Source organism: Vitis riparia, chromosome 16 (assembly GCF_004353265.1).
Source record: "Vitis riparia cultivar Riparia Gloire de Montpellier isolate 1030 chromosome 16, EGFV_Vit.rip_1.0, whole genome shotgun sequence".
NCBI lineage: Eukaryota > Viridiplantae > Streptophyta > Magnoliopsida > Vitales > Vitaceae > Vitis > Vitis riparia.
In genome coordinates, this window is record NC_048446.1 from 13,244,567 (window position 1) to 13,269,692 (window position 25,126).

General features: G+C 32.0%; 2 protein-coding genes across 4 annotated transcripts; both read right to left on the minus strand.

The window, feature by feature from the left end:
- Positions 1–2,476: 2,476 nt before the first annotated feature.
- Positions 2,477–8,123, minus strand: LOC117933122 (NAC domain-containing protein 7-like). 3 transcript variants are annotated; one of them, XM_034854512.1, is made up of 4 exons: positions 7,536–8,123; positions 4,861–5,040; positions 4,469–4,740; positions 2,477–3,581 (listed from the first exon to the last, which is right to left on the minus strand). In XM_034854512.1, the coding sequence occupies exons 2-4, from the start codon at positions 5,018–5,020 to the stop codon at positions 2,934–2,936; spliced, it is 1,080 nt and encodes a 359-aa protein (XP_034710403.1). In that variant the 5' UTR covers positions 5,021–5,040; positions 7,536–8,123; the 3' UTR covers positions 2,477–2,933. The 3 variants fall into 3 exon arrangements, with proteins under 3 accessions (XP_034710403.1, XP_034710404.1, XP_034710402.1); XM_034854513.1 differs by having other exon boundaries at positions 7,518–8,123; XM_034854511.1 differs by lacking the exon at positions 7,536–8,123 and adding an exon at positions 7,389–7,491.
- Positions 8,124–20,895: 12,772 nt separating this feature from the next.
- LOC117933126 (probable pectinesterase/pectinesterase inhibitor 17) lies at positions 20,896–23,626 on the minus strand. Its single transcript, XM_034854519.1, has 3 exons — positions 22,743–23,626; positions 21,050–21,766; positions 20,896–20,999 (listed from the first exon to the last, which is right to left on the minus strand). The coding sequence occupies exons 1-2, from the start codon at positions 23,611–23,613 to the stop codon at positions 21,075–21,077; spliced, it is 1,563 nt and encodes a 520-aa protein (XP_034710410.1). The 5' UTR covers positions 23,614–23,626; the 3' UTR covers positions 20,896–20,999; positions 21,050–21,074.
- Positions 23,627–25,126: the final 1,500 nt, after the last annotated feature.

Below are 25,126 nucleotides of genomic sequence, written 5' to 3' on the forward strand. Positions count from 1 at the left end.
CTTAGCCTCGAAGATTTATAGGATTTGGATGTGTTGGGAAAAGTGGGGAAGAACATGATATATAACAACCAAAGACAAGCAATCAAATAGGTATATTCTTCTATCCTTCTGTTTGTAACTGGCTTTTCAACATATAAGCCTCCTGTCTCCCAAGTTAAAAAAGCCTGCAGATATATAGAAAAGGGACACCATTTTCCAAAGCAAAAGGAGGTTGAGTACAGTCCTTACTTATGTGGAAACCCCTATATCAATGAGAAACTAGGGTTTCGATTTTGACACAAAAAGTAATGTAAACTTAAAGATTGGTGGGGCACAAGTGTTTGGATTTTGTGTGTGGAAAGAAGAACATAATAGCAGTCACATGGAGTTGTTTGAGGGTGTGAATGATGGTGTCTTCCCATACAAACAACATATTCATAAAACCCTAATTATTCAGTCACCCCCCAAGTGCCCTTCTTCATGCCACATTGCCATGCGTATGGCTATCCTTTTGACTCTCCTTTACAGACAACAAAACCCAAATTCGAAGGAAGTAAACTCCACCTCAATTTTAGTCAGCATTGACTCCAAAATCCCTTTTCCTCCTAAAGAAGCATTGACTCTTCAATCCTTTCTTCCTAGGATTCCTTCTATTCATGATCTCTCTCTCTCTCTCACTCACTCACTCACTCAATGAGTATGTCAAATCTTATTCCTTAAAGGGACTTCCAAGCATGACTTTGCGACAGTAAACCAGCTCTCCTTTCACATTAATAGCATCACTGCATGCTCTATATTTTCATACTCTTACAAAAATTTCGTTCGTAGTGTACTTTTCCTAGTAAAACCATCTAGGCTTCTTGGTTCAAATTCTAACTGAATTGTTCGTCTTTTGTATCCTTCAAATTTGCTATCACTTTCTTCCCCTAACCTCGCAGTTTAGGAATTCGTTCTTGTTGCTGTTCTCTTTTTCTTCCTTGCATGAATGGTTGAAGCTGAGTGCTTTCATATAAAGCTTATCTTGGCTTGTCATTTGCTTATCTTTCCTTACTGTACTTGTCATTTGCCTCTGAGCATAGCTTCAGCAATGCAAGTAAAAAGCTTTGGAGTCCTGGAGTCCGATAAGCAAAGATAAGTTCAATGTTATTCTCAATGTCTTACACCTAATGAGCTCTACATTTTGTTTCTGTTTGATTCATACTCTTTGCAATGGAACACAGTCGGTCTTTTATAATTTTCTAAAGCCTAACCTAAAGGATTAGCTTTTGCTCTTCCATTTTTCTTTTAGTATGTCCACAGCTTTTGCTCTTCCATTTTTCCTTTAGTATGTCCACGAAACAGAAAGCTGTCTTAGGAAACCAGCACTACATACTCTTTCTTCCCTATTTAGTTGTCATCCAAGTGAATAGTCATACTAAGAGTGCGTTTGTAAGTGATTTTAGAAAGCGTTTTTAATCTTTCTAACACTTGAATGATAAAATTTTTCAAGTATTAGAAATATTAAAAGCACTTTCTATAATCACCACCAAACGGGCTATAATTCATTCCATACTCTTTTGGTGTCTGGCGCCTGCTATCCCACTTATATTTTCAGTTCTTGACTGATCTGTCTTTTAGGCTTTTTTGCAAACTTAGTTTAGTTTTTTCACTATAAATGTAACTATTTTTGAACTATTATTTCATATGTAATACATAACTTGATCATTACGATGAGGTAGAGCCCATTTTGCCAGGTATAAGCGGATTCCATCAAAACAATTAGTGTTGTTTTGATGGATTGATGAGTAAGCAATACCACTTTGCTTAGCAGCCCTTCTATTTGTCTTAGTAAAATGAGGTCCTGGCCATGATTTGTCTAATCGAGTAACATATCCTCAAGAAGCAACTTTCTGTTATGTTACTTGCTTGGCGTGCACTACTGCATCTTCCTCTCTATGATAGGTACAATAAGCCACAAAATCCCTACTTTAACAAGATATAATACTTAAGACCCTTGTTTACTAATAAATTTGGTGGCTTTCATTCAAGCATGCGTCCTCGAAGTTACATGTCATATTGCAGATATAGAAGTCATTTTCATGAAAGGATATAAGTTCTCCAAGCAACTAAAAAATTTGTCTTCTTGTAGTGAATGCCAATTTTCATGCATAATTTTCTGATTTAATAGGCCTTATGTGCCTTCTAAGAAACGAATACTCTGTGTGCCTTATTTGTCATATTTGCTAAGAAGCGATTCAGTTAGCACAATACATATCATAGTCGAATTGCATATTTTCTTTCTTTTTTGCTAGAGTGTCTTCAATGTTGGAACTCTAGTTCTTTTTGCTCGTGCATCTTTTCACTAATCAAATGAATTTGATACCATAAATTGAGCAATTCTATATTTCATTTCTTTTCCTCTAAATTGAATCTTTGCATTGAAGTAGAGAATAGAGGGAGAAAAAAAAGGCCAATAACTGCAGATATATATCTATAGAGCTAGTGAGGCAGAATTTCATGGACTATATATATGTATATATACAAAAGAAGAAAGACAATATTCTTCTATTTCAAGTTCAACCAGCGTACAAACATATCGGTGAGCGACCACAGGTCCACTCTATAAAGTATAAACAGCACAGTCGGCTGCTAGACCAGGCTATGTAATAGAGCCCATTACATGCATGCAAACAATGCTACAAGTACTCCATGCCTTTCACAGCAACACTCAGCTCTGCAGGCCTAGCAATACTTATATACTACTAGAAATATGGTTTTTGACTCACTAGTTTCATAGTTTTAATTACTTAATACCGAGGTTTTTCTAGCCAGATGATCAACAGCTAGAGTTATATTGTTATAGTTTTATTATGTACAGGAAGAGGAACCATACGTATGATATCATATCGATCCCTTTTTCTTCTGCTTGAACTTCCTATGATCAGTATATACCACCGAATCTCTATCGCAGGGTTTCATTTCCACAGCTCAATTTGACAACTTGAAGTCGATGTTGAGGCATTCTCAGGCACTGCTTCTTCTTTGTTCAGATGTTGGACAAGCAAATTTGGGTGTTCAGCTGCATGAAAGAGAGTGGCTGCATTCGATGAGTAGTTATTTTCCTTGGAAACATCTTCATGGCTGAGCTGAGAAGCAACAAACTTGTGGAGAACTCGCCAATCTGTGACTTGATCCACCGCCAGCTCGTTATTATTGTATACATAGATGGGGTGCAAGTTTTGCTCATGGGCTTGTTGGCGAATATGTTCATCCTGGGTAAGTGAAGGGGACTGCAAAGTGGTTCCATGGTTTATGTCAATACCGTATGCAACCATAGAGTTGCAGCTTACAGTGGTTGCTGCTGTTTGCAAAAGTTTTGGGCTCTCTAGGAGAGGGAGCTGGAGGAATTGCTCGTGTGGAATCTGGTACTGCAGGTCTATCTCTTTCTTGCAGGAGTAAGGGAGATGGTAAGCCATATTAGAGTGAGAGTTCTGTTTTGGTGATTCCAACTCCGGCATGAACGAGACTTGATCATCATACCAACATGGTGACTCATGCTCGCTCATTTTCCGCACCGTTGCTATTCTCTTCTTGAACACTCTGCACACAACCCAGCCTTCTTCCTGCTTCAATTTCACTAAATTCATATCAGTTGACATGATAAATAGTTTCATTAGTTTCAGGGGAAAAAGAAAAGCCGAAAAAGGAGTGAAGTAGGAAAAAAAAAAAGTCAATCACTAAGTTTATTAGGGAGGCATTTAGATGCGTCTTGATGCTTAACCAATTCACTGTGGTTTACGTGGGATTTACAAGTCCATCTTGTTCTTTCCTAGGATGTCACAAAACCCTTTTTTTCTTCTTATTCTTTAGACATTATCTCTACTTTGTTCTCATGATTTTTTAATGTCTCCATGTCACATTACCAACTTGGGTGTCAAAGGCATTGTTAGGCATTTGGACTCACTGGATTTCCATAATAAGTTTCATCTTATAATTCATTCTTTCTGGATCTTTAAGTTACATTTCTTTGTCTTACTGGATCTTTAAGCATAACATGATTTCATGATAATTTATAATCCTGGAAATCATTATTAATTTCATGATTCCATTCCTGACAATTTGAAAAGTTGTACAAGGAGCTTCAGATCATGCAATCCTATACATCTGTCTTGAACATGATAAAAAGTTTTAGATTAAAATAGCTTGCATATGGCTATGATTTGTGTCTTGAACATGATAAAAACAACTTAGCTCATCATCTGCAGCTTCCCACTAGGTTTCACTGAGTCAGTGAGTGAGTGTGTGTGTGTGTGTGTGTGTGAGAGAGAGAGAGAGAGAGAGATAGTTTCCTACCAAAAGTGCTAATGCTCAAGTGCTCGATAAGATTACTGGGATTTTATTGGTTTGGAAAAGGAAATGAATGAGACGAGCTGGCCATGTATGAATAAGAAAACTTTTTTTTCATAGGAAATAAATAAGCTTTTGAAGTTAAATGATTGAGAAAACTTGCCTGAGGAGTCCCATTCTCATCTGTCTCAAGTCGGTATTCATGCATAATCCAATCTGATTTTTGACCATTCGGGGCTCGACCTTTGTAAAAGACTAAGGTCTTCCTCATGCCAATCAAGTCATGCTTAGAGTAAATAGCTTTGTCTCTTCCTGTTGCTTTCCAAAATCCAGCCGCTGTAGCCCTATTTGTTCGAGTCCCAGTCGGATACTTCTTATCTTTATGGCTAAAAAAGTACCATTCATTTTGCTCATCCGTTCCTATTCTGCAAAGTTCTGTTCAAATTTACAAAGTCAACTTAGTTCGGTTAACGACACATTTGTTAATTTGGGTGGTCTAATTCTAAGGATAGAGTTCATTCTATTGATGGGAAGGATTGTAAAATCATGGAATACCTTGAAGATCCCATGGCTCTATTTTATAGAGATCAACATCCTTAATGACATCTAGGTCAATTCTTCTTGAAGTAACCTTTTTTCTGAGGTAGTAATCTACGAGCTCTTCATCAGTTGGATGGAACCGAAAACCAGGGGGAACATGTGCAAAGGTATTCATATCCTCCAATGTACGTAGTCCTGCTATTCATTTAGCATAATACATAAGCACATTATCATTCCAAATTCAAATAGAAGGCACTGGCTAATTAACCATGCCTATTATACAAATAGAAAGTATTATTTCATGTAGTGGATCATAGAAGGACTTAAGTTATTTACTAATTGAACTTTCCCATCTCTAAGTAGAACAATTAAATATAATGTAAACCGCAATAACATAGGTAGATGTCTAAGCAAGAAGATTATTTGATCACTTCCTAAAAATTTGATCTGATTTCCGTACCATCTCAAGAAATTTCAATCTTACAAGGTCGGAACTATCCTTCTCCCTTCTTATATTTCATGGGAATATCGAAGACCATAATGACCCGCCATTTGGGTCCAAAGCAGATAATGTCTATAGGTTTGGGAGCAGGTTGTTACAAAGATAGTTGTAAATATTTTATTTTGCTCTGAATGGAAATTAAGTTCATTCACAAGAAATTAGTTTTCCTATATTTCTAATAGTATGATGGAAATATAGGAAGAATCACTGGCTTAAGATGTTTGCTCTTTGAACAAATGCATATTGCTTGAATATTCAAGCTGTGTATGTATATATACATAGGGCTAGAACTCAAGCTTATGTTGCAGAACTTTTCCTTTGGCAATAAGTAATAATTATAAATAAATAAGACATGGAAATTAAACTTGAAAAGTTTTACATTTGAGTTATGTATTCTATATTTTTGGATAGGCTTTGGAAGAAAATAGTGTTAATAATTTTCAGTCGGTTTTCACTTCATCCAATACAAAAAGGAACATAAATATTTGGTCACTGAAAACACATGGAAACATGGGATTAATTCTTAATTAAGGAGCACTTACGTACTTCGAATCACTCATTCGAGAGTATATTAATCAAAATAAAAATTGCTTTATATAGAAAAGCTTTATCAATGCTGTCTAAACTTCTAATGTATGCACATGAATTATGTTTATTCATGTAAAGCAAGGATTCTAAGTAGCAATTTTCATTTGGGATTTTAAGGCTAATTCATTTCCAACTTTCTGATCCATGACTTTTCGAAAGAATTAATGCAGATGAGATCAGCTTTCCATGTAACCAAAATGAAACCATGCATGATGAGTAAACAAGAAATAAAAATGCATGGTTGAATCAATGACTGGACATTCAATATATACAAGAAATTTTAATAAGCATTAATTGTTTTGTTGATCACCTGAAGTCAAGAGGGTTGAAGTACATATTCTATAACACAAACAAGTTCAAGACCTCTCCTAATTATGAATTTACTTGCTTCAAATGCCTGTATGGGCATGAAGGACCTAATCATTATGTTCGACGAAATTTCTTTAGCAAGGAGATAACATAACATCGCATGTAAACATAGACATGTATGCAAAAAACTTCAGAAGCACACTCTAGCTTTAATTCATGTGTACTTATTACAATGTGAGTATGTCGATTCAGTGGCTTATAATTATCTTCCAAGTTGATATGCAATTCAATGACATTATAAAGATGAGTGAAAAATAAACAAATAAAGAACAGTGTTTTTCATGTTATATGATAATTAAGCATCATTTCAGAATTCAGAAATGAATTCTGAGATATGTGATAATTAAAAAGGGACATGTAATCATGAAATATTCAATTGGGTGAATGAAGAATAAGCGTTGACAATCCTATGTTTCTCTTTGTTGGATCATCATTCTCTAGTTAGTGCTATATTTACATTAAAGAAATGATTCATAGAGCAAAAAGATCAAATGGTTGGATGTGAACTAAATTTTAAAATCACATGAATTCTTTTCTTTAACATGAAAGCTAGACATCACTTGTGAATTCTTATGATATTCAGGAGAAACTGATCCAAAGAGTAGAAGATCAAATGGTTGGATATGAACTAAATTGAATTCACTTGAATTTCTTCTTCAACATAGAATAGCTGTGAGTTCATATGATATTCAACAGAAACTATTGATTCTAATCGATTATATGGTCCTGGTGCAGCCATATGTGGTAAGCTAACATGCGGTATCATTTCGACCATACCAAAAGAGAAAGAAAAAGGAAAAAAAACAAGCATTAGATATCACCAGCATGACAAGAAAAATGCAAATGATCTCCCATCGTGAGTGTCACTCATAGTAACTCTTCAGTGCAAGATCATCAAAATACCTAGAGGTATGGGGAAAAAAAGGAACATTCATCTTCTGAAGCAGAAGAAGCATAGAACCAAAGATAAAGACTAACGAGATTATAATAGCTGGATAGAAATTATTTTCATAAGCATTTTTGTTGTCACAAGACTAGTTGAGATTATAGATCTGCTATAAAGGAGGCCTCCACTCCAACCCACCTTGTAACCTCAATATCTTCATCCAAACAGATGATCCATAATATCAAATCACTACCTATGTAAGAAAAAAAAAACCCAACAAAGAAAAAAAAACACTGTGATCCAAGAAGAGAAGAAAATAAAGCTCACAGATCAGGTAAGAAAGACCTTTAGCGCTTGAAACCCACAAAGCACAGATCCGAGGAAGAGAATTGAGCTGGGGTTTTAGGCTTTTACAGGTTCCAACTTTAGTGGAGAGGCTTCCCAACCAGACAAGATTGAGAGACAAAAAAGAACAAGGAAAGGAAAGGAAAAGAAAAAGAGAATAAAGCAGATATCCTCGGGAATTGCAGCCCTAAACACTAGTGATGATCCCAGGGACAGTGGTCCAGGGATGTGGAAGGAGAGAGTGGGCTGGGATCCCGAGGACTGTGTTTATGTTCTGTGTTTCCGAAAAAAGGAAAGGGCTGAGGAATGGGAGAAAGGGGAAGGAGTAGGGTTAAATAGGAAAAAGAAAAATGTAGAGATATGAAAGTTGAAAGTGATGATGAAAGAATACTAGAAAGAAAGCAGAGTCATCTGGGGTTTCACTGTCATGTGGGGAGGGGTGAATTGGTGGGAAAGCGTCGGGCGGGAAAAAAGGTGGCGGAAATGAAGCTGAAGGGTGTGCCACCTCCACCACCCGCCACTGATGTAGACTTGATATGAGAAGAGGCGAAGTGAGTGTGCTGTGGCTCTTGTAATTGTAAGCAGAGAGATCACTTGAGAGAGAAGGTCAAGACAAGTGAGAGGGATGACCCCATTGTCAAGGTCTCAAGGTTGTTGTTTAGCGGTGTTTAGAAGACCCCGAAAAGGTTGAATAGAATATTGCGGGGGTGCATATTGGTGGGTGATGTAATGGAACAGCGTCTGGCCAAAAGTTTTGTATGCCCCATTTCCTGGCGTGGCCCCCTCTTCCAATTCCCATTTCCTACCATCAATCCTACCCAATCCCCAATTCCATGTAATCCCCATTCGAATCATACTTTTTCAATTTATCCCACTTTTTTCAAACATTGAAGTGCTTCCTAGTTATACCCTAAAGTCTTCTTACATCCTCTTATTTTACACGTATCTTTCAAATTTGTTTTTCACCCTTCAACTTAATTGTTTATTTAATCAATTAAGATATCGTCTACAACAAGATTTAAGTCTTGTTTGGATAACTATCTATTTCTAACTTTAATTAAAATTTGAAATTGAAATAAAAATTACAATTTCGATAAAGGTGATATCAGTATTATAAAAATTTTATTGTGCAAGAAAAATCTTTTTATATAATTCAAAATAGAATTCTTACACTAAGTAATAATTTCTTTGAATCAAATTAGCCAAATGGACTTCAAAAAATCTTATTAAACTTACAAAAAATAAAAAAAAAAGTTTAAGTCAATCCAAACAAAGCCTTGATACTCTTATAAATGATAAAAGGAGTAAAAATTAGAAAGCACTTTTTGAATTTATTATGGAAGATGTATCCAACTTGAATAATCTTATGTAGTAACATTTGGTGTAACCGTGTAACTTCTCCTCCAAACAAATTTTGCTTCAAAAGGAAAAAAAAAAAGAAAAAAGAAAAACGCATACACACTAATCAACTTATATTGGCTTTTTGGTTTTCTTGTTGATGTTGTAAGAGAATATCTTAACGAAGGGGTTAACAATCAAGATTTGTGTTCTTTTGAAAAGCAACAAATGTTTTTTTGCCACTAATTCTTTAACAAACCTTATAATATAAATTAAACATATTCCTACTTCATTGAAAGTTTGGTAAGCGACTAATAATTAAGCCACACAACCCACTACTACGACCGTCCACTTGCTCATTTTACATCAAAGAACCACATACACAACCCAATAGCTTAAAATTAGAATCATTCATGGGCCTCGTCAACCCAAGGAGCATCGCTCTGTATTTTCTCGACAGCCAATCAGAAAAATCTGAAGTAAGCCGTATGTGTTAGACAGAGATTTCCAAAATTGTCCTTCCCAATAAACATATAAATATATTAGAGATGGACATCATTGAACGTACCGGCTTTGCTCGTGACCGATACGTTACACCCTCCACTCCCCACTCTCATTATTACACTCCATTATACAAATTTTCTCCGTCTCTCAGCTCGCTCCTCAGCCCAAGCCCCGTTTCAACTCCCGTTCTGTACTCCCTCTTTTCCGCTCTTTTCCACTTACAAAGGGGCATTTTCGGTAATTTGAGCAATAAGATCTCCGGCATTAAAGGTGGCAATCTCCCATTGGTTTGTTACTTTGATAGCCTCATCCGCACTGCCACATAGCCTTCACGTGCTGCCTTATGATGTGGGCCCACTACTATGAACATCGTGAGAGCGACATTTCTCCAAATTTCAAACTTCGAATGATTGCGGGCCGCCAGCCGAATGAGCCGTGTCCCAGACGTGCCGAGCCGGGGTTAGTGTGGTGGATGGCGGGGCCCACAGCGGTGAATGGGAATGATGCGCCTTTGAACACAAGTACGTGGCGGCTTGCGGTCCGGCGTGGGCTAGCCATTATGATTGAGCTCGCAACTTGGCGTGGGTCCCCTCACTGTCACGTGCCATAACAAGCTTGCACGTGTAACTAGCCCAAGAACGAGCATTGATTTTGATGTGACCGATTCCATCGTTAAGTGTTGTGTCGTAGGTTATAAGCCGTCGATCGAATCTACATGACATTTGGAGTGGCGTATAGTTCTATTGAGTGGGACCCAGTATAATTTATACGAGATATTACAAGATCATAGCCGTCGATTAGGGGACTATACAAATACAATATATAAATAGAAAGTAATGAAGTGAAGCAAAAGTCTCACACGTGATCGGACGGTCATCTTTCATCACCACCTTCCTATTCCGTATTATCCACGTGTTTATAATAAAATCAAATTATTATTTTCTTAGAGCCCTAAAATAAATAAAAAAATCACATACCTTTCAAGTCAGTCAAAAAGGTAAATCAATAAAAAAAATAAAAAAAAAATTCCATATTTCCAACAAGTAGCCTAAATAATAATAAAAGAAGTACTATTTTTTGGTAGAATATTTATATATAAATTCATAATCATGAAAGAAATTAAGTGAATAAAAAATAAATTTGAATATTCGTTTTTAGGCTGAAAGCAAACTTGTCTTTGTGTAAATGAATTATAATAAATAATAAATACCAAAAAGAAGGAAAATAAAATAATATGATGTGGGGCGGAGATGAAATCATGTGGGCCCAACTTTACAATCATGACGACTATAGCACATCATTGCTTCCGTCCTAACGCTTCTTTTGGGTGTCCAGTGAATGCCCGTCGAATGATTACGTGGCACACTTTGGATGGCTGTACTTCACCGCAACCAATAAAGATGCGGCTTCTCCAATATACCTTGGGTCCCACCACTTTATAGCTACGGCCCCAGGTTCTAGCACCTATAGCTTGCATCGGGAGTTCCCATATGAATGTCCACGTGGAAATCTATCATTGGTCCGTGTCCATCGAGAAGCATGTAACAGACCAGATTGCCCTTGATTGCCTTTAAGGCTTCCAAATAATTAATGTTATAATTAGAGGCAGATCATCTGCCTGGTTTAGTAGTCAAACAATGGGCTTACGCCCTCTGTAATGTCCTTTTTCTTGTCATTCTGTACTTGTCGTAGTCTCTCTCTCTCTCTCTCTCTCTTTTTAAAAGAATAATATTCCAATTTATGAATATGTAACATTTTTTTTATAAGATTATGAGATATTTACTCTAAATCTCTTCCATAATCCTGGCCAAATTAAGAAAATAATTACATTTTTGACCCACTCAAATTATTTTTATTTTAATAAATAGATTTTTTTTTTGAAGTATATTAGAAGTTTAGAATTATTTATATTCTCGTAATTAACTCAAAGAGTTATCAGAAAAAACAATAATACTCATATATAAGAAAACCACTTCATAAATTAAAAAATCGGTTATTCAACATTTTCTTTATGATCAAAATTCCTAAATAGCTAAAATTAAAAAATAATTTTAAATTGTTAGGTGGTATTTGTTTTTTTACTTAATTCTAAATAGAACCTTAATGTTTAATCGTGTTAAATATTTAGTTGTTTGTTTTTATAGTATTTTATTTCTATTAAGTATTAAAAAGTAAATAAACACCAATATATTATTTTTTTTATTTAGAGAAAATATCATATTTTATCTTTTTTTTATTCAATAAAAAAATTTATAATAAATTATAAAAAAGTAAAAAATCAAACAACTTAAATTATGAAAACAAATTACTTTTACCAAAAACCTAAAAAAACAAACACCCCTTAGTTTTAGAATCTAACTTAAAATTTAGTACATAATCAATTAATTAAACTATCGACCAAAAAGTAAGGTCTAATCCAATTTTAAGACGACACAAAATAAATTGATGAACCCAACCCAATTTCAACAATGCACTTCTCTAGAAAGCAGAATTACTTGACGTTACTTATTAAACTTATTAAAACTCATTAAAACCCGATGCACATCATTATGCTTAATAAAAGGATTAAAAAGAAAAACTACTTTGAAGATGAACATCTTTATATATATATAATTATGTAATTGATATCACATAAATTAAAAAGTAATTCAAAAATTTTCACTTGTATCATATTACTACTTTCCATATAATCAAATGCAAAGTAGTGATAAAAGTAATGCTTCATGTAGCACCATCTAAATAAATTCATAAGGTTTTATGGGTATTATAATTTGGGTATGGTTGAACCAATGGTCCCCTTGGTTACCTACAATTCTGCAACTTTTCTAATTTAATGATCAATTTTATTGGGAAAATGTTGATGCATGAAATAGGCATAATTTTGACAAATGATAATAATCAAAAGGAGATATAATGCCACATAGGAAAAGTGTAATTAAGCTTTAAAAAGTAACAAACCAAGCTTTACCCTTCAACTACTGATCATGACCAAAAACATGCACACATGAACCTACTAGAATTATCTTGCCTTCCCTGTTCAATCCAAAGCATTGAAAGAAAAAAAAAAAAATCAAGAATGAAAAAAAGAAAAAAAAATATATATATATTTTTGTTGTGAGATCATGCTGAGGAGAAGGTGAAGAAATATCTAAGGAGTATAATGTGGTAGGGCCAACGAGTGGAAAATACTCAAAGCTCAAAGTGTATGAATACATGTAGGCCATAGAAGGGGTAGAGATATTATATTCACCCCATCATTTTGTTTTTGTTGGGTACCCTAAATTTATGGACTATGACATTTTTTTTAAAAAAAATTATTTAAATTAATGCAAATAGAAACAAAAAGCACAAGTATAGTTCTCAAGTGCCTCTCCCAAAACTTTACCTATTGTTTCCTCAAATTCATCCAAGGAGACCACTGAGATATTGCACAACACTGTTGGTTAGACCTTTGAATAGACCATTATTATTTCCTCCTCAAGGGTTTGAAAAAAAAAAAAAAAGAAAAAAAAGAAGAAGAAGAAGAAGATCTAAAAAGGGTGAGATATAACACAAAAGATTAAATATATGCAAATGTTAGTTGTTTCTTAGTTAAAATTAAGGTTATATTTGGTTGATGGGGGTGGGTAGGAGGTGTGGAAAGAATATTTACATCCTGAGATATTATTTTTCATAAAATGTAATAAGCTATAAATATTTGGTCTGACTGTGACAAAACATTGGTCATTAATATTAGATTTTTATAAAAATATAGAAAAAAAAAATATTGGACATAAATTTTCTAGAACAATTTTACATGAAGTGATAAAACATTAGTAGTATAGATATTAAATTAGGTTTTCTAAGAAATTAATATAAGTATAATATACTCAACAATAAAAAATGTATATTATGAAAGTCTTTGTTTAGATAAACTTTTAAGAAATTAAAAACTGTTTTTTATAAAAAAAAAAATAATAATTTTATGTCTTAATAAAAAAGCATAATTAAATACCATGAAAATGCTATTTTTTAAGGGTATGTTTGGTTCTTCGAAGTTTTGAGGGAAAATGTGAGAAAAAGTGAAAGGAAAATGAAAGTAGATTTAAAATTAATAAATTATTTTCTTATGCTATTTCAAAATTATTTCATTTATTTTAATTTTTTGATATAAAAATTAAATAATTTTGAAATATACAAAATTTTAATTAATCTTAATTATATTTGATTTTTTTTTTGGTATTTTTTATAAAACAATTAAATATAAGAAAATCTTTTTTTAAATAGTTTTTTCCTTAATACTTTTTAGGAACCAAGTATAACTTAGAAGTTTTATTATGTTTTATGTAAGTTTTTTTATATTTAACAAAATTTTATAACATTACGAAAATTATGATTTTGACTTTAAGTTTATTTTTGAACTGAAGACAAAAATAAAAAACTTTCCCAAGTAAGTTTGGAATAAAGCTTGTATGACTATACACAACCATTCCCATAACTTATCATGAATTGGAATGGGCTTTTTTTTTTTTTTTTAATTTCCTTTTAATTATATTTGAAATTTCATATGAGATTTGTAAAAAAGATAATAAATATCTATACTTATCTCTTCATATTGGATGGAAATATTGAATATGACATAAATATTTGCATCATGCTTACCTGTTCATTATGTTATTTAATATTATATTATGAAAAATTCTAAGAAAAATACAAGTGAGTCATAGAAAACAAAAGTAAAGGAGGCAAAAGAGAATGGGAAAACAAAAAGTTTGACTTCAATAAAAGTTTTTCACCATCATAAAAGTTTGATTTCAATAAAAATTTTCCACCATCATTCTTTGACTCTTATTTTTATTTTATATAAAAATTCAAAAATTTAAAACATATAAATATTTAAATATTATTTATTTTATATTTATTACTTTTTATATTTTACATGAAAAATCAAATAAACAAGCTGATATTACACCTCCCTTTTGGTCACTTTTGATATCCACAAAGGGCTCAAATTAGAGGAGTGTAAGAAAAAGGTGAAACCAATAAATCCAAAGAATCAAACCAAATTGAAACAATTTAATTTGATTTATTTTATTTTTTAAAATTTATTGGTTGAATCTATTGAAAAAGCAAAGTGATAGGCTTGGTTGATGAGGAAAATTTTTTGTTAGTCCGTTTGAATTGAGGACAAAATCATAATAAGTTACCTTTTTCTTTTAGTTTTTCCCTAAAAGTAATATTGATCAACTCAATTCTTTCATCTTCCTTCTTATTTTATTTACCATATTTTTGGGTTGTATTAGATAACTTATATTTAGTCATCAAGCATGGAAATAGGCATTTCTAGACCATCGAAAATATATGAGCCTAATTTTTAACCATATTGAATGAATCAAATCAAATGTGGTACGTGTTTTTTTTAATTTAATATTGAATGTAATTTACATTTAGACTTTAGATGATTTGTTTTTTAATTTTTTTTTTTATTTACTTATTACTTTTTTTTTTAAAAAAAAAATCATTGAATAGAAAGAGGTAAAATATTTGACTTTTTGTTAAATACTAATTTAAAAAAAAAAAATTAAAACATTGACTTTCATTTTATTACTAATTAATACTTAATAGAAATAAAATCATAAAAAATAAACGACTTAATACTATTAAATTTTATTTAGAATTAAATTAAATTAAGTTATATTTAGATTTAAGTAAGAAAATAAACACCAACTTAGCTTAATTCATCAATTTAATCTATTGTTGTTGTTTCCAATTAAATCAAAATTAATCAATTTAGTTTGGTTCTTGGCCAGCTAAGAATGCATATGAATCCAATGGTTTACACCTCACCTCTAAGTTCTCTAACTCAAATTCATCAAGACAAGAAGAATCCATTACTTTGTGTTCATGATTTGACATATATGCCTTAAAAAATTGAGAAAAGAAAGAAAAATAAAGGAGCATGAAAATTATTTAAGTGGGTACACAATTTAACTTTTGTGGAGCAAAAAGATATCAAAAACAAACTTTTAGACAAGTGCATGAAGCATGGATTATTGATATCTTGCAAGTTAATTTTGTCAACTACAAGTATCATTGGCCTTTTCCAAGTGCACACGAGATTCATCTTTAATGATCTTGGATTGTGGTAAATATGGCTAATAATTGTGCTTTTCTTAGTGTCAATCACAATTGGCCCTTTTCAGAAAATGGAAACCCTTACCTAATATCAAATAATAACATAAACAATAGATATTATGATTGTATTTTGGTTTATATGTCCCCCTCGAATAATAATGTCAATTATTACTATAATGATATGAATAAGAGGTAAGAACAAATAAAGTGCGAAATAGTGGAAATTTGATTATTAGGATTACACACTTATTACCCATTCTAAAAATGAATTATATGGTGTTAGTTTAAATTGATAATTTAGCTTCGAAGAGGGTTGGTATCGAGAAACTACAATTAAAGCTCAAGCATTTATATCAAGATAATAATGATGTATTAGAATACATATTTTAATAGTAATGGAGGCTTGAAAGCATGCATATAAGATAATTGAGTGGATAGTAACATGCAAAAAGATGAAATTGGGTTGGACACATGAATGCCCAATAGGGAGTGGTCAGGTGCTCAGGTGTGCCACCTTAAAGGGCATTCAAATACCTCACACTTTTAAGTCTAAAAAATGTTTTAATTTAATACTTATGATAAATTTCTTACTTTTTAAAAAATTAGTGTTTGCATAGTATGAGATGACTAACAACCTAACCATTATTTTGCCATAAAAATAAATTAGAAAACTTATTTTACACACAAAAAAAGAGAACCCTAAAAATTGTCTAACGAGGTCTTTATCCTATCGAGGTTCGTAAACCCTTAAAAAGAAAGAAAAGGCATAGATGAGGATTCAAGATGTCAAGCCTCACTATTGTTTTGAGGCGATCTAATTAAGGAGCATGATGGTATGTCGAATTATAGGTATAAAGAAGTGTGGATGATGGTCTTGTAAGTCTTATGCTACTATATATATATATATAACTTCTAGATAGATAAAATTATGTGCTCATATTTCATATTTAATGAATTTTATTATGATCAATAGATCCATGGTTTTTGTATATATAGAAATGGTGAGTAACAATCTTTGTAGGTTTTTTTTCCATGCATATTTGGTATCATTGTGTATAGTTTTATTATTAATTTATCTAGATTATCATTAAATATCTATGAGATTACTAAAAGAGATTAATTAATTAAATTGAACTTATCTAAAATAGTGATTTAAGAAAATAAAGTACTTTAACATTTAAGATTTGGGATATAATAAGAAAAAAATTATTGAGGACCATCTAGATATTAACCTCTTACATTTACTGATTTACATTTTCATAGAACAAATGGGCTTAGTGGGCTACAAAATGTGTGGCATGCTCTTTTCAAATGGCCCAAAGCATTCAAAGATTGGTGTATAAGGATTTAATGCGCCAAGATGCTTCAATTAGTTTTAGTTTAGAGTGAGATTTCAAGCTCAAAAGGCCCAGCCCAGCTTGAGATTTCATCATTTAGAGCTCCAAATCCAACCTGGTTGGGTTATAATGCTTACAAATCATAAATACAAGAACAAATAAACCAATAAAAACATAAATAAATAAGATAATATTGCAACAAAAAGATAAATAACATAAGCTTAAATTGTGCCTTTAGGCACTTCAAATTCCAACTTGTGACCATAAAAAAATGAATTTACATTGTTTGGTATGGTGCAAATCAAAACAATTTTTTTGAAGACAATATTCTCTAACTGATTTTTTTTTTTCCCAAATAATGACAATTGATAGTTGTGGCTCAACATGTATTTAAAATTGTCTTTCTCAACCATTTTTACTCTAGAAAAATTACTATTGGAGTGTATATTATTAATTTAAGTCTTAAACTAATTATTAAGTATCATGACCTCTAGTGCATAAAACTTTTGTGGATTAGTATGAACGAGATGGATTAGGTTTTTTTTTTTTTTTTTTTTTTTGTATGTCTACGCAAAGAATAAATTGTTAGAATTTATGCAAGCCACATAAACAAGTAGTTTAGGGACCATGTTTTTTGAAAATTGATTTTAAAAACTGTTTTTAAATTAAAGAATAAAAAACATTTTTCTAATATTTTATAAAAATAAGGGTGTTTGGTAAGTTATTTTTAAAACAAGTTTTAAAAATAAAAAATAAAAAACTTATTTAGATAAGTTGTTATTGAAATTAATTTTTTTTTGTTTTGATTTTGTAAAAACATTGAGAATTCAATTTATATAATATAAATTAAATTTAATTCATTTCGAAATTAAATTCAAAATTATTCTTATAAATTGTAAAATTATTAAAGAAATTAAATTATTAATTATGTCTTACTTAAATTATCATTTATTTACCTAAATTCAAAAAATATATTTGTTTGTATAGGAGAAAAAGTAAAATCATGTTATTTTTTTTATTGATTCGATTTTTTTTTTTGAGTTCCAAATTATTTTTAAAAATTGTTAAAATATCATTAATAAATTTAATACAAAGAGTCACTTGATTTGAAGATCATTTTTATAGTATGAACTTATGAAAATATAATTATGTGTAAAAAAATAATAGAGCCATTATAAACCAATTTTTATCCATAATTCTTTGATATTAATGGGTTTATTATTTGAGTTTCAAATTATTTTTAAAAATTACTAAATTTGTTAATGAATCTAACACATTAAGTCTTGTTTAATTTGGAGTTTATTTGTTTGGATAAAAAAAAAATAGAAAATAATAATTCTATATAGAAGAGAAACAATAAAGTCATCTAAACCAAGTTTTGTCTATAAATTTATGGTATTAATTGGTTCATTATTTAAGTTTTAAATTATTTTTAAAACAATTGTCATCAACAAGTTTTACATCCATGTCTATTGAAATACTGATTAGTTTAGAGAAAAATAAGAATTTGTCAGATAATAAAGTACAAGATTCTAAGGGAAAAATAGAAGAAATGAAAGAAAGAGATCATTCAAGAAGAAATAAATAGAATAATGAATGTATTAGAGAATTTTGAAAGGATCCTCAATAAATGATTGCATGAAGATTTTGAGGAGACTCTATGAGAGTCCATTGTATTATGTAGCAACTTATGTGTTTTGCAAGAAAAAAGAGTAGAGACTTGATGGATATGGAAAGTAACTAAGAGTGGATGGGATGGATTCAAAACTTGTGAAAAATGACTTCGAATATTTTGTTTGGACTTGTGTAATGAATATGATATATTGCTTATATGATGATTGTATGTGGTACATTTGGTTTGTTTATTTCAGACATTTGATACATTTAAACTTTTGCAATTATAAGACTTTTTCTTTATATTTTATTGAATACTCATGTTCCTATATTATTCTCTCTACTTTGATAATCTAAAAAGGGTGTATTATTATAAGTTGATAGTCTTTCATGGTAATGGAAGCATTAGAAGCATTACTTATATATTGTTATAAACTATTTGATGATATTGTTATGCTTTTATATTATAAATACTATATATATATATATATATATATATATATATATATATATATATATATATATATATATATTATAATAGATATTCTTATGGAGAATCCTTCACATCACTCAAGTAGTTTAAGCTCAGCATCATCAATTGAAGAGGAAGATATCAAGTTAAAAATTGAAAGAGTTTTAAAAAGTAAAGATTGGTTATGTTATTACTTCAATCATTAAGTGACTCATTCATTAATAAGCAACAAATCTCTACATCATCATTTATAGGTTCACTTTTCATTTAAAAGCTTTCAAACCGTTCATCTAGCATATATTATGAACTAATGCAACTAGAAAACCATGGATTTATTTCTCCATGTCATAAGTTTTAGGAAAAATGGTGGTTTGTTAATAGTAAACATTTAAATGTTGAAGAGAAAATGATAATGTTTATAATGATTATTAGTCATAATATTTGAAATCAATTAATTAAGAATAGATTCTAACACTCCATTCAAATAATTCACAAATGCTTCCATGAGATTTTAGTGGCTATGGTGAAGTTCTCAAAAGAGATGATTACTCTTCCATCATTCAATGATAGTTCAAATGGTATCTCTAATCATTAACTAAGGCAAAATTTTAAGGTATATTATTTTTTATTAGTAATTATTCATATCATATTTTTTTTTATCCTCATATAAAATAATTATTTATATTTTAAAAAATTATTGTCATGTAGGTTGTTGGTGCAATTGATGGAACTCTTATTCATGCATGGATTCTTTATGATCAACAAGACCATATTGAGGTTGTGGGAAAAGAGAATGTTTTCATAATGTTATGGTAGGTTGTAATTTTGATATGATCTTTAGGTATGTTGTTGTTGGAAGGGAAGAAATAGTCCATAATTCAAGGATTTTGACTAAAACTATTCACAACCCGTAACATAATTTTCCAATGCCTCTACTAAGTAATTTTTTTTATTCATTTTATTTAACATGATTTGTGTTTATTCACAATACTAATCAACTTAATGCTTATATTTTTTTAGATAAATAATATTTTGTAGATATAATATATACACACAGTTGGGGTTTCATGACACCATATTGTAACGTACACTATTGGTTGAATGATTTTTGTATATAGTAGTATTGGTTGAGCTATAAGAAAAGAGGAGATATTCAACCAATATTATGCTTTCGGTGTTCTTGAAGCATGTTTTCCAATATTGAAGAGAATGACACCGTATTTGTTTACTAATCAAACAAAAATTGTCATGACATGTTTTTCCATTATTCACAATTTTCTTTGGAAAATTTTAGTTGCTGGTAGGTTACTTTTTGAATATAACAATGAAGTGGTTGAATTGGAAAGTGACAATAACTTTTTTCTAACATCTAATCAAGTATTCATGCAACAACTTGACCAAATTGCAAATAAACTTTTTCAAATATTTAATTAATTAATTTGTCATTTTGTAGCTTTTACCATAGTAAGAAATGTGATTTTTATTTGGATATAGTACAAAATACAATGTATTTGAATATTTGAAAATATGTAATGTCTTTAATATTATTTAGGTTTTACCAATCTATTCTTTTTATTTATTTATTTATTCCAAATTATTAGCTTTAAAAAATTTATTGTCAAATTGAAATATGTTAAATTACTTTTTGATCAAATGAGAATTAATATAAAAATTAATTTTCTTAATGCATTAAGATGTTTACTTTTGGAATATAACAAACAAACAACTTAATACTTAAAAAAAAATTAAATAATTAATTTAATACTTAATACTATTAATTTGTGTTTAGAATCAAATTAAATTATATTCCACTTATACTTAAGTCAAAAAAACAAATGTGGCCTTAGTCAAGAGCGTGGATAACCTCACAGCAGTGTGTTCCTTTACCTATAGGGTTCTTTCCTGTTCAAAAATCAAGCAAATCCTCGAAGTCAGCTGCTAATTAATTTGTGATTCAACTAATAATTTGAAGATTGATACATTCTAGTAATGGTCAGTTCCCTCAGAAACATGGGAATTATTATAATTAATTCTTATTACAAGTTAATGATTGTGAAAATCCCATTTCCAGTTCCCATGAAGGTCTTACAAGAATATAGAACAAACGAAAGAAATAAACAAGCAGCAAATTGGACTTCATACATGCGGTGTTGGACATCATCATAGACCAGACCTGAACGGGACACCAGTGGCCGGTAACCATGACTGGCCAGCTATAAAGTTGGCGACACTGAACTTGGAAGCTTCAGTTGCACTGGTTATAACCCGATAGCCTCGCCACTTCACCCTCCCACTGGTCGATGAACCAGGCCCGAAATTCTTATACTCGCCATAGTACAAAGTATTCAGGGCAAAGTTTCCATCCCATTCCAACCAGCCTGCAGAGTCCACCAAGGTATCAAGGTAAGTTCCAAGGTAAACAGTCCGTGAGTACTCCTTCCATGGCCGTCCCAAGAAGGTCTTGAAGGAACTCAGCACCGGTTTAAGGTCGGTTGCAGCCATGACACGGCTGTTATGGATGGATATCCCGGTGTTTTGGTTTGGATCAGATCTGCCTTGTGCTGTGACTACATTTTTTTGTTTATCCATAGGCCTCCTGGCATAGATCATGCAGTTTTGGAGGACCACTGCTGCGTTGCCAAATATGAAATCTACTGTTCCATAGATGTAGCATTCTTTGTAGAATTGTCGCTGCGAGTGGACATAGAGGGTGTCTTGGTATCCTTCAAAGGAGCATTGGTAGAAGACAGAGAGGTCGGAGCCTGACCGGAGCGCCACTGCTTGGTGATTCTGTGGACCGGCCGTGTTGCGGAATGTGATGCCACGGGCTATGAAACCTTCACCAGTCACAGCTGAAAGAAAAAACCAAGTAATGAAATTAGTGAAGACTCGTATGGCTTTGTTAGGGATGTGCCAAAAAAACTGATAAAGCGATCAATCGGTAAATATCGGATCAAACCATATCAGATTAAGTCAGTTTTATCAAAATTTTAAATTATTCCCACATATTATTGCTTCGATTGTTTGTATTTTTATTCTTAAACATAATAATGCGATCATGCTGATCATTTGCATTCATGATAAATGTGAAGAGAAAATGTATGACCCAACTTGCCCCAGATGAAATTAACTGAACTGAATCAAATCCAGTCCCAATTAAGTCTTTAATTTGGTCAAAAAATTAGTTAGTTCTAATAAATTCCAATTTAATTAAAACCGACCAAAAGAAAAATTGTCACTTCAAGGTAAGACTATTTGCATACCATGTGTATTCAAAGAGGTAGTATATACGATAAGAAAATGTTAGTGTTCTTTTTGAGTTGTAGACATTTAGGGGGTTTACAAGCATGTTAGACTAAGCTAAAACATCTACAGGCATTGAATATCATGGGCAACATCTTTGTTTCAAATTTCAACCGAGTTTTAATTGTATATAGATAGAGGGAGAAAAAAGGCAAAGCTTCCATTGATTAGGTTGTCCATTTTTTCCTCTAGACATTCACACCTGATATTGATTGCTTGGAAAATCCATGCAATTCTTTTGTCAAGATAATAAAGGTCGCCTTAATTAGTAATCTAGAACGCTTGACCTTTTGGGCATTTGACCATTTGAAAACCGATGGGATTCATAATACTCGAATCCACCATGTGAAGTAATACAGAGAAAATAACATGATGCTTTTCTAAAACACCTGAAAACAAGATTTGCAGTCACTATTTTTTTAATCCTACTATATGATAATAATAATTGAATGTTAGAGACTTGCATTTTACTCTTGAAATATGAAGGGAAATTTAAAAAGACTGAAAAGAAGAGAGGTGTCTTACCAACTGTGGCAGAGTTGAAGGTGGTGAAGCCTCCTCCAACGCTGCGGCTGCCAGTAATAATGGTGTTCCTCAGCCCATCACCCACCAGCATTATATTCTTCATTTTGTTCCCAATCTCTATATTCTCCTTGTACACTCCTTTCTTCACATGTATCACATACCTCCCACTCCCACTCCTCTTCGCTGCTGCTTCAATCGCCGCCTTTATGGTCTTATAATTCCCTGATCCATCCGGGGCCACCACTAGGTTTGCCTTTGCCGCCGTCGACGTTGACTGCAAAAGCCTCCTATCCCCAGCTTTAACCCAACTGGGAAACCCTTCTTTGTATGTATGTTTCTCGGGAATATCATTTTTCATAGCTAAACTGTTGCTGATCAGCTTTGACACATTGTTGGACATGAGAGGCAACACGAAGTCTGAAACGCCGAGCTCCACGAAACCTGCCCGACATGTGTCGAGGTTTGTCAAGGCTGTGCTGAGCCAAGTTTGCTGGTCAAAGTCTGTGCACTTGGTTGCAGGGTCCAGGGTTTGGTTGAGTTGTTGAATGGTGTCTTGATACTGCTTCAAGCAATCAGCCCATGCAGCCTTCTCGCGCTCGTTGCGGCACTTGGACCCCAGCCACTTGTTGTGGCTCTGCGCGGTGAGGGCTCGCTCCATGGCCACCTCCATAGCCATCTTTCGGAACTCGGACTTCTGCTTGGGCGCATTGTACTTGTGCCCACCATGGCTCATGAAGTACTTGCAAGGTGCCGGATATGGCGTTTTGTCGCACCACCAGTTGACGTCGCCGGAGTCAGAAGCCAATAGGGTGGAAGAGAAAAATGACAAAGAGAGCATAAAAATTGCGAATAACTCGAGCTTTATCGCCATTACAGGGGTTGTATTTCTCTAGGTTGCAGTGGCTGTGGCTCTGGTGACGGGCTTGTTTATATAGATAGTGAAGTGATGGGATACAGGTTGGCTTGTTTTGAATATGACTATGAGGAATATGCAAATAAAAAAACTCATGGAGATATTGAACCCTTGTACAGGAATGAGGAATCATTGTTCGGTCCTCTGTTTATGACTTTTTATATTCAGCTGTATTCAAAAGCGTGTACATACATCTACATACCAATCATGATAATTTAATGTAATAAAATAATATTAAAATTATTAAATAACTCTTTAATACATATGTATATATACTTCTTTGACTAAATATTATCATAAATTAGATGAAAAATACTAAGATAGCTATTGATAATGTAGAATAAGTTAGATAACGTTTATCCGCGTTTGACAAAAGGTAGCAGGGAAAAGCAGCATGAAACAGTTTGGTGAGGCTGCCAGTTGTGGAGCGTAGGATATGTTGGACTTTTTCAAATAGTTGACTTTGGACTTTGATGGGCGGCTCCAAACGCGTCGCCCTAACAACTGTTGATTGATTGATTGATATTCAAACGTGCACGGTGTTCCAATCAAAGGCGGTGATCACTTGAAAAGTTCTACCGTGAAGTTTCCATGCACCCATACATTATTCTCCATCTTTTACACTCACCACCTTTTCTTCCATCCTTGAATATTTCAAGCTTTGTTGCGGCTACGACATTTGGCTATAGTTAGAAAAACAGAGAAAGGAGAAAACAAAAATGTAATAGTTCTCTTCTATTTTCTGCATTAAAGAAAAAAGTAGATTAGATTATTTAGGGATACAATTGCTCTTTATATAGAGATTTGGAAAGAGTGGAATAGAAAGTTATTAAACTCTACAAGATTCATTTTACATCATATTTAAGAGATTTTTTTGGTTCCGATGAAAAAAAACAATATCACTTAATCATTATCAAACTGACTGTTAAACAATTTAACTTTTTCATTAGCTTATTTTAACAACTTAATCTCTAATTACTTAAAACTCGTTTGTTAATAATTTTAAAAAGTACTTTTAATATTTTTAATACTTGAAAATTTTTATTATTTAAGTACCAGAAATATTAAAAACGTTTTTTAAAATTACTTGTAAACGCACTTTTAATTTCTAACTATTGTCATAAATCAATTAAAGGATAATATAAAGGTATAATGAAATTCTGATCTGAAATGTTTTGAATCAAGCAATTAGTCTTTATGTTAATTAATTTTACAGAAAAGAATTTTGAGCCTCAAATTTTTCATTTTTTCGTACAATTGCTTTATGACCTTATGATGTATAAAAAATATTAATGATATTAATGTTAAAAGCAAGCTGAAAGACATTTTGAACATCGTTTTCATACATGAATTTTTAAAGTCAAAGTTTAGAAATTATCGTTACATCTATATAGAATCCCTATGTGTTAGAATATTATTATTAAAATAAAAATATATATGACAAGTGGGATTTATAAACAACACTTCTCAT

Coding starts and splice junctions, on each gene's coding strand:
- LOC117933126 (XM_034854519.1), bottom strand. CDS start 23,613: ATGGCGATAAAGCTCGAGTTATTCGCAATTTTTATGCTCTCTTTGTCA. Junction 21,767..22,742: donor CTTCAACTCTGCCACAGTTG/GTAAGACACCTC, acceptor TTTTTCTTTCAG/CTGTGACTGGTGAAGGTTTC.
- LOC117933122 (XM_034854511.1), bottom strand. CDS start 7,410: ATGAAGATATTGAGGTTACAAG. Junction 5,041..7,388: donor GAAGATATTGAGGTTACAAG/GTGGGTTGGAGT, acceptor AATGAATAGCAG/GACTACGTACATTGGAGGAT. Junction 3,582..4,468: donor ATGAGAATGGGACTCCTCAG/GCAAGTTTTCTC, acceptor AAATTGAAGCAG/GAAGAAGGCTGGGTTGTGTG.